We start from the raw sequence: 10736 nt of genomic DNA on the forward strand, positions 1-10736 counted from the left end.
CTAGGAAATTTAAAATGCACTAATATAGTCATTTTAACAAATTTAATTGATCACCTTTTATACTATTTAGTTGCTTTCTATACTTATACTTAATAATAGGTTAAGAATAATAATATTATATATTTAAAAAAAAAAGAAAACAATATGAATCAAATATAAAATGGAAGAAAATAGTGCACAATTGATATTAATTATATGTAATTATACTTTAGAGCACTTTGAAGATAACTCTTCATTAGCTAAATGGAGTTCTTTGGATCTTCTAGCAGAAGAGGACGATGGTGCATCTCCTGTGTCAATAACAAACAACGTGGAAGGTAATAATTAATATTCTTTAATTATTTATTATCATTTAATTATACGATTATTATATCGTAAGACAATAGTTTCCCAAAGTTTGCGTGCGCCGCGAAATATTACAAACGTTTTCGTAATTTTATTTTGTGATAAGAGATAATAAATCTAGGAATAAAATGTATATATATATATATATATATTTTTAATCAATCCTTTAATTTTTTTACAAAGTAAATTTATTAGATTTTGAAATAGGAAACGCTTTGACAAAATCTGAATTCAGAAAAGGGCTATCGAGAATAGAACAAATTTGGGAACAACTGTCATTGCATGAAAATTTATTTCAAATTTTATTCAAATAATAATAATAATAATAATATTAATTGTATTTGTTTTTATTGAACTCTTTTTTACAGAAACAGATACGATATTCTCACCGTCGTTTCTACAACCAATTGCAAGCGAACGTAGTAAACGATTACAAATTATCACATCGACTAGCATTGACGTTTCTTGTCCGACATCACCACAACATTCTCCTACACATCAATCTTGTAAAACTACAGTATTATTAATCGTAATGCACGCTGGAAGTGTTTTAGGTAATTATCAATTCGAATAAATTATTCTTATTTTATATATTAACTAATGTGTATATAACATAATTAATTATATTATTATATTATAAAATAGATGCCAACATAGATCTGACTGCTAAAAAATCGGATGTAACTACCTTCAGAGGTGCCTTTGAATCTGTTATGAGACAACATTATCCTAGTATGGTTGGACATGTTTCTATTAAATTTGTTTCCTGTCCCTCGATTTGTACCGAAGGTCTGGGTGTTCTTTCGAGGTAAACAAAAATTCCACACACAATTGTTTATTCGAATAATTTTCTTTTCTTTTTTTTTTTTATTAGAACAGCCGATCAACATAATTCCATTTGTATTATTATCTTTTAATTTTAACATCTTGCATTTTAATATCAAATAGTTCTAAAATTAAAAGAAAAATATATGTATATATATACATATATCATATATATTAATTAAATTTTATGATTCAGTTTAAGTCCATACAGTTTTGACATGTCACCATCATGCATGGATGCACCTCAAGTAACGAACGATACCATACCAATCGGTGCAATACCATTATTAGCGAGTGCAAGCTCGGATTATGAAGAAGCAGTAACACGAGTGGTGACAAATGCAAATCAAATTTATCAAGAATTTATAAAAAGCGAAGAGGGTAGAGGTTTTAGTGGACAAATTAGTTTCATCGGTGATTCCGTAGGTTCGATATTGGCCTACGATGCATTGTGTAGATCTACGCATTATCATTCGAGGCATAACAGTGAAAATAATATATTGGAACCGAATAATCAAGGAACCGAAAATAATGGAATATTCGAGGATGGAAAACATTTGAGTGCACCTTCACCCCGAAGAAGATCTTCGGGTACAAAGTAAGAAATCATATTTTTAATTATATTTTTATAATAAATTTTCAAATCGAACACCAATTAATGTTATTATTTTTTAATATTCATTTAAAATTAAAATAAATATTATTATCAATCATTGTTATATATATATATATATATATATATATATATATATATACACCATTTTTAAATGAAAATTATTATAAAGATAAAAAAATAAATTTGTCTTACCAGCGACAGGTCACAACAATGTAAATTAGAATTCGAGGTAGGAGAATTCTTTATGTTTGGCAGTCCATTGGCACTCGTAATGGCATATAGAAAAATTTCATCACACGAAGATAAGAATAGTAATATTCCAAGGCCAATGGTGAATCAGGTTTACAATCTTTTTCATCCAAGTGATCCAGTGGCAGCGAGAATCGAGCCATTGATATCAGCAAGATTTTCATTATTACCACCTGTTAATGTTGCTCGATATCAAAAGTATCCTCTTGGAAATGGACAACCTTATCATTTACGTAAGTCTTCTTTACTTTGTAAATGAGTCATTGATAGAAAAGAAAGTAATTAACATTCCAATTATTTTTCTTTTCTCTTTTTTATTTCTTTTTTCAGTGGAAACGATTCAAAGCAATCCACAATTATTTACGGATGGATTAAACGTTCCTAACATACATATGACTACACCGGTTCAACATTCTCATTTGAGAAGATTGTCGGATATTTCGATTCACAGTACTATGTCTGGTATCATCGATAATATTCCTTTACAAGTTGTTTCTGCTCGTAAGTATTTATCCAAATACAAAACAAATCTATTTTATAATATATATATATAATATAATATCAAAGATATAGATAATCATTTTGTATAATAATATTATACAAATATATACCAAATAGAAAAAGAATAAAGAATTAAATAAAATTAAATTTTTAGTTACACAAAAATGGTGGGGCAACAAACGAATAGATTACGCTCTATATTGTCCAGAGGGTCTGGCAAATTTTCCTACAAACGCGTTACCTCATCTTTTCCATGCTAGTTATTGGGAATCATCAGACGTAATAGCATTTATATTAAGACAGCTGGGTCGATTTGATTTACCTATGCTCGGTAACGAAGAAAAAGAACTCTCCTGTTTCCGTCCAGGTCAACCTAGGGAAAAATGGAACAAAAAACGCACTTCGGTCAAGCTAAAGGTTCATATTTTTTTTCTTGAAATATTTGTCATTATTATCGAATGTACTAAGTATCCTAGTTATTAATGAAATTAACATCACGCATTAAACATTTTTAGAACGTTGCTGCTAATCATAGAGCCAATGACGTAATCGTTAAAGAAGGTGCTGCTCAAGTATTAGTTGCCAGATTTATGTACAGTCCAATAGATGTAATAGCTTTAACAGGTAAACTAACACTCAAGATTAAATCGTATTTTTATTTCCGATAACTTTTATATGCGTAATGTAATATTGGGCTCGCTGTTTAATCTATTATATATTCCAGGTGAAAAAGTAGACATTCATATTATGAAAGATCCACCTGTTGGAGAATGGACGTTTTTATCTACCGAAATTACTGATAAAAATGGTAGAATAACATATAGAATACCTGACGACAAAGCTCTCGGTTATGGGCTTTATCCTGTTAAAATGATTGTTAGGTATAATTGATCGCGTTCTTAATAATTGTATTATATAATTATTTATACGCGTGTGCCAGAGTAATTATGACAATGCATTGTGTGAAAAGAGATTGAAATCATTGTAAATTATAAATTGATTTATTTTTTGATTATTTTTTTTTTTATACTTATTGTTAATCAAATGTCATAATTACTCGGCACACGTATTCCCATTATTATTGATTAATATTAAAAATAACATAATTGATTGATATATTTAGAGGAGATCATACATCTGTCGACTTCTTTATGACTGTGATACCTCCGAAAACAGAATGTGTGGTCTTCAGTATCGATGGATCGTTCACAGCGAGTATGTCAGTTACCGGAAAGGATCCTAAAGTTAGAGCTGGTGCTGTTGATGTTGTCAGGTAAATATTTGTAAAATAAAATCATACCTACTATTTATAATATTTATCCTCGATCAAATACTTTAACAATTTGTTGTTTTATTTATAGGCATTGGCAGGAATTAGGCTATTTAATTATATACATTACTGCACGACCTGATATGCAACAGAAGAAAGTTGTGTCATGGTTATCTCAGCATAATTTTCCTCATGGTTTGGTGTCCTTCGCTGATGGTCTTTCCACGGATCCGCTTGGCCACAAAGCAGCGTATTTAAATAATTTAGTCCAGGTAAAGAAAATAACAACGAACGATCAATCAATTTCTATCCCAATTGAATATGTTTTTTTGTTATTTTGTTCAATGTACTCGTTTCGAATTGAAAATTCTATTCAATCGAGATCAAATTAATGATTAGAAATACGATATTAATGAAATAAAAAATATTTTGTGATTACAGGAACATGGTGTGATAATACATCAAGCGTACGGTAGTAGCAAAGATATAAGTGTTTACACGTCAATAAATCTAAAACCCAATCAAATATTCGTTATCGGTAGTGCATCGAAAAAACATCACGCATTAGCAACAATACTTCACGATGGTTATGCAGCACACTTGAGCATGCTACAGGTACACGGTGGTTCGAGACCAGCAAAGGGTAACGCAAGGATGGTAATACCACGTGGTCAATTTGGTTTACCTGGTCAGAATGCATCTTTGCGGCGCAGAAGGTATGTCATTTTTAATATTATTATTACTATTATTAACTAAACTCACATTTGTGTGTAAAACAAATGAAATATATTCGATGATAATTTCTCTGATGATCTTCACATTAATCCGAGGGAAATTCGTATTAAAAAATTAACAGAAAATGCAGTAAATGTGGATGTATAATATATATATATATTATTGCGTTTCCATAAATCTATCTCTTTCCCTCACAATCTATCAATAATATTCTTATATGTATTCGTAAATGTGAATTAATAATTATGATAATTAATACGCTGAAAGCTACGAGCCCGATCGAATGAAATAACGTGTTGTTCTTAGGATTATTTTTTCTTTTGTTTTTTTTATAAAAACAACGATATGGGTTTGCAAATGAGGTATAATTTGTTCAAGGTAAAACAATAAAAGAAAGAAAAAACAAATTAAAGAATCATCCATCGTCGATAAATAAGATATGTAAATGTGGTATTATTTGCCAGTCCATATCGTTTGGACATTGGAACTTGTCAAGGTGTGATATTTGCAGTATGTGTATGTACGAATACGAAAATACTGGCTTTGTTCCAGTAATGACACAAGCATCAACTCCTCAGCGTGCAACAGTGTATACTCAAAATGGAAAGTCACATTAGTGACATCTAACACACGACTATAATCTGCGTAAAAATTAACTTAATCGCATTGGTAATTATCTTTCCTACCTTTCTCTATTTCTTTCTTTCTTTCTTTCTTTTACTCTCCTATACTCTTCCTTATTTAATCTATTTTCTATCTTTTATGCTATCTTTATCTATCTATCTTACTCTCTAACAAACACCACACTGGATTTATGGATAGAAAGATACATATTTTAAATTAAAAGAAAAAGAAAAAATATAAAAAAAAAGTAAGATAAATATTATATTAGGCTTGAATTTTAATTCGATTATTATTATTATTATTATTATTAACGTTGCACAGCTGTGTGTTGTTGATTAACGCGAGAGGAGAACATGCCGAAAAAAAAAAAAAGAAAAAAAAATAGGAAGCGAATAAATTGATTAATTGAAAAAATTAAAAAAGAATTAAAAGGTGTTCTTGATAAAAAAAAAAAAATCTTTCTATCTCTAACATGCTGCAAGTGTGCCGTGCTGTGATACTGGCTGATGTTCAATGGACACTCGGGAGATGTCTAAAATTCAAGAATTTCTTCGTTACAGGTACATGCTATGAGGATATAAGAAACAAAAAAAAAAAAAACAAAAAAACAAAAAGAAAAAGAATGAAAACGCGTCGTAGTTTAAAAAAACGAAAAAAATATGAAATAAAATATAAAAAGAAATATTACCGTCGTTGTGTTCTCGAAAACGAACGACGATTATTTGAGCGCCCGCACAAAACTGAGGATAAAAAAAAAAAATGATAAATGAACGAAAAAAAATTGAGACGAACTAACGAAAAAAATATATATTTAAAAAAAAGAAAAGAGAAAAAATAAGTAACACAACACAAAATAAATTATATCTTATATTACTTTCTCTATGAAACATTTAAAAAAAAAAAAACTAAAAAAAGAAAAAAAGCGACGAGAAAAGAAAAAAAGTAAAAGTAAAAAATAATAATAATATATCCAGGACGTGTGTGGTTAAATCCGCTTTGACTGTTTAGATGCTCTCAGTGATTAGAGTTCTCTCGTCTAATCTATCGAGATTATCTGATCCTGTTTTTAGTAATCAAGGTAAACAGGTGTATTATAATGTTATGTTTGTAACAAAATGTTTCTTTGAGACTGAATGCTCTGTGGGTTTTATTATTATTATTATTATTATTTTTTATTTTTCAATTTATTTTTTCTTCATTTTCAATTTGTCTCGAAAAGAGTTTGACGAATCACCTTACGAACAAAATATTAATATTAATATAATTATTGTTAAATTTGACTAATGTGAATTTCATTTAAATATTTATGTAAAATATTATACGAACAGATATACGTTCATATAAATATTTGTGATATGATTGTAATTATTTTTTTTTTATTTCTATATACGATTATTGAACAACATATATACACATATAATATATAATAATTCAATTAATTAAATTTTCTTACATATTACGAAAGAAATATTCGAATTCGGTGATTCGATAGACTCTAATCGTCGAATTTATTTGCGAATCAAGATTTAATTATAGATTAGAAAAATTGCAACGTCAATTGCACGATTTCATAGTTTCGAATGAATTAATCGTTGAAAAAACATCGCAATTAAAACAAAACGACGAACAATCTATGTTTGTCAGCATTTTTAAAGAAGAAAGAAGAATTCAATTCTTCTATCTTTTTAATTCCCACAATTATACATTAGGCTTCATTCATCACGCTTGTTATTAGAACACATCTTCACTTCTAAACAACAATGAAGATCAACAAGTCATTTTTATTTTAATCGATCTACTAATTAATCAATTAATTTTTCAATTGATCTGCAGATAAACTGATATCTTTTCATTCAATCTACATAATATTAATAATTTTCTTAATTAAGAAATGAAATCAATCAAATTTATCTTTTTTTATTATATAATATATTAGTTTATCTTTATAAATTTATCTCGATATAATATTTCTCTAAAAATTTGTTTATAGAAATGCAAAAAATATCAGTAAAAAAAAAAGGAACGAAAAAATCTAATTTACGTATTAATTTTTTCTCCGTTTCTTCTTTCTTTATTTTTCTTTTTTAGAAATAAAATTTTAGAAATATTTGATCAATAGAAATAAAAGGACGATGATTATTATTCGTAGCTTTTAGACCGAACATAATTAAAACGAAAAATGCTTTGAACGATGAGCACAATCCATCAAGCAAGCAACCATCATATTCTGCTTTTTATTCACGAACGACCTATGTTACGTCATCAACCTCATGCTTTCAGCGTAGAACAAAAAAATAGAAAAACATTTAAAAACACGTACTGTTAAACGCATTGGTATAATCTTTTAAATGTGTACGTCCCATTCATTTTCACGATACGAAACACATTCTACATTCACATTCTGTATTTCCTGTCACTTACATCGCATCTTTCTCTATTTCTTTCTCTCTCTCTCTCTCTCTCTCTCTCTCTATTTTTCTATTTTTCTAACGACAATCTAAACAATTTTGAATAATAAATATAACAAAAACTTATCTTACAATTACCTTACTTGCTACGAGCTTATTATCTATGATAATTCTTTGAAGTTGAAAATTACCGAAAAATCTATTTTTTATCCTGACGCACACGAGATACGCCAATAATAATAATAAAAAAAAAGAAAAATAAACGATAGGATCATCAAGCTGCTTCTTTTATCAAATCCCGGATGTACCCAATTAGATGAATGTCAAACATGGCGGATGCACATGTGACTCTGTTTACTCTTACAACAATGAAACTTTGCGTAATATCGATTGAACGTTTTATGAAATACGTTGTAAGAAGGTTCTAGTCTTAATAATGAAATTTTGTTCGATGCGATTTTACGCAAGGATTTTACGCAAAAACAATTATTTATAATTTTTTTTATAAAATCATATATCATTCGCGAATAATACATAAAATATACATATATATATTGTATTTTTGTTTATTAACATATATATATTATTATATGTGTATGCAAAAAGTATGTATTATCTTTTGTTTTGTTTTTTTTTTAAATATGTATAAAATATGTATCGATTTCTTATTATAGAAACGAAAAGATATAAACGTTAATTGTAATCAAAATTAACAGCTCTTTTAGAACGGCGAAACGAGCTATTTCCCATTCAGGTGTGGGAAAAATATTCCCATTGGAACGAAGTACGAGCTTAGGACCACCACCACCATCAAGTTCGGTTGAAAATATGGTACCTCATTCGGCGCCACCAATCAAAAATACCGCCACGGATAAGAAGCTCTGACGACTTACACGCTGCCGCTCTTTCTTCGAATCCTTGCATTAATTTCAATGAATAATAATATTTCATTTACTTATTTTTAATTGTATTCGTTCAAATTAAGTATCTCCTCTTCTTATTGATTCGAATTTTAATTTATTTTACACTAATTTAACTGTAAAAAGTAAACATTTGTATCATTTTTACATCGAATCGTACGTCATCGTTGTGAACAACTACTTTAATCGTATTACGTCGTTTATGAGTATATAATACTACGTTAATAATAATGATAATAATATCAGAGTTTTTTTTTATCGTTTTTATTAATTAGAAAATTTATTTTTATTATGATATATATATATCGTTTCGCGGATCGAAAAATAATTCGAAAATTTGTAATAACTTAATGCTGACTTATTCAATGCGATTACATTCGTTACAAGTCTATTTCTCCGAATCGCATAATCGTAATAATGCATTACGTAAAGTATGAAGAGAGAAAAAAGAAAAAGGGAAAAAAGAGTATTCGTTTATTATCGATTCGATAATGTGCATGATGTATAAAACACGGCACTAGCGTTTTTAAAGTTTAACATTTTCTTTTTTGTTTTATTTCTTGACTGATTATTGCGAGATAGTGACTTGCAAATAGATTACGTGACTTGATTAATACTTTGCGTACTATGATACGAAAGGAATGAAAAAATATATTCGTTCGAACTATTATATATGATCTCAACTAATTGTTGTTAATATTTTGAAAGATAAATTATTCTAACGTTGAACGTAAATTAGTGTTCATATATTTCTCGTATATATGTAATATATAGGGGGAGAGGTAAAAATAAAGGGTTCGATATTAGAAAGGTTTATAATACTTGTTAATAATATGTTGCCAAAAGATATTAAACTCTTATAAATAATAACAGTTTATTTACAACGAAAGGATTGATTTTAAGACTCATATTAATTAAAAATTTTTTTCTCATCCGGTGAGTACTATAAGTCCTTCAAATATCGAACCCTTTTTTTTTATCACCCTGTATATAAAATTTATATATACATCATTATTACATATAGTTATCAATATTTTTGTATTGTATAATTATCGTTTATTCTTATTATTATTATTATTATTATTACAATTAATCTGCATTTTTTTTAATTAATTAGAATGAATTAATCATACGTGAACATGTGGAGAGAAAAAAAATATAAACTAAATTAAAATTGTTACTAAACAAATGAAATATAGATTGAAAATATTAGAAATTATTGCGCAAAAATATATTATTATATTTATTAGTTATTACACAAATGTTGTCTATGAGATAGATTTTAGATAAATAATTCTAACAATTTCTTTTTATATCTTTTTTTTATTTAATTCAATTTTATTTATCATTCTTATTTCTTTTTCATTTTTTCTTTTTACTCACGACAGTGAAACTTTGCACACACGCGACTCTCTTTTTACATGGTCGGTGTAAAAATTAACGAAATAAATAATATTATGTATATATATATATATATGTAAACTATACATACATAACGCATAAACATATATGTATGTATATATATATATATATATATATATACATATATTTTATCGAAGGAAAGTGTGTTACGAAAGTCTGTATCGTAAATTTACTACATTTCTCATACACAAAGAAGACTGTAATAGAAAAAGGAATGTAAAACTTATAAAACAAAGAAATCCGTGTGTCGATTATTTAAACAAAACAAATATATATATATACATATACATACATAAATAATATTTGGTTGTCGAATTTGCTTAAAAAAAAAAAAAAAAGGAAAATTAAAATAAAAAAATACGACAAATATTCCTGGCATGGTAATTCGTTCCAAGATAAAATTGTAAGACAAATCTTCTATATATATATATATATATATATATATAAAATATAGAACAAAAATTATGAATAGGTTTGCGCCATTGTTGTCCCCTATCGACTGATAATAATTAGTAGTATCGTGTGTATAAATTCAACATTTTCATTTATTACACACACATACATACACACATACACAGAAGGTAATCTTTACCTTACATGCTCTTACAATTAGTCCTTAAAAAAGATTATCAAGCATTATGTGTGTGCATATATTCCTTCATATATATTTGACTGTATTTGTATTGTTATATGGCATGTGAAAATAGTTCTATTATATACATACATGTAAATCTATAAAAATCATCGTTAAAATTAAATCATCGTCGGAAATATAGAAGATACGCTCAGAAAAATAAAAAATAAATTTAGATAGTTTGAAA

The 10736-nt window shown here is 27.5% G+C and overlaps 1 protein-coding gene across 7 annotated transcripts in view; it reads left to right on the plus strand.

Annotated features, from left to right (window-relative positions):
• The window catches only part of LOC106791695 (protein retinal degeneration B), a 14112-nt gene extending 5170 nt beyond the window's left edge, over positions 1-8942 (plus strand). For 2 of the 7 annotated variants that reach the window (XM_014757661.1, XM_014757741.1), the window contains 13 exons: positions 270-317; positions 714-899; positions 991-1153; positions 1367-1768; positions 1982-2268; positions 2366-2536; positions 2691-2953; positions 3052-3160; positions 3261-3417; positions 3660-3809; positions 3898-4078; positions 4248-4522; positions 8290-8942. In XM_014757661.1, coding sequence (XP_014613147.1) covers positions 270-317; positions 714-899; positions 991-1153; positions 1367-1768; positions 1982-2268; positions 2366-2536; positions 2691-2953; positions 3052-3160; positions 3261-3417; positions 3660-3809; positions 3898-4078; positions 4248-4522; positions 8290-8458 — 2561 coding nt within the window. In that variant the 3' untranslated portion in view covers positions 8459-8942. Of the gene's footprint in view, positions 1-212; positions 318-713; positions 900-990; positions 1154-1366; positions 1769-1981; positions 2269-2365; positions 2537-2690; positions 2954-3051; positions 3161-3260; positions 3418-3659; positions 3810-3897; positions 4079-4247; positions 4523-4919; positions 5211-5647; positions 5962-8289 lie in introns of those variants that run through there. The other 5 variants (XM_014757821.1, XM_014757579.1, XM_014757987.1 and 2 more) reach the window with 5 other exon arrangements.
• The last annotated feature ends 1794 nt before the right edge of the window (positions 8943-10736 follow it).

Source organism: Polistes canadensis, unplaced genomic scaffold (genome assembly GCF_001313835.1).
Source record: "Polistes canadensis isolate GaletaPanama2010 unplaced genomic scaffold, ASM131383v1 scaffold_0, whole genome shotgun sequence".
Classification (NCBI taxonomy): Eukaryota; Metazoa; Arthropoda; class Insecta; order Hymenoptera; family Vespidae; genus Polistes; species Polistes canadensis.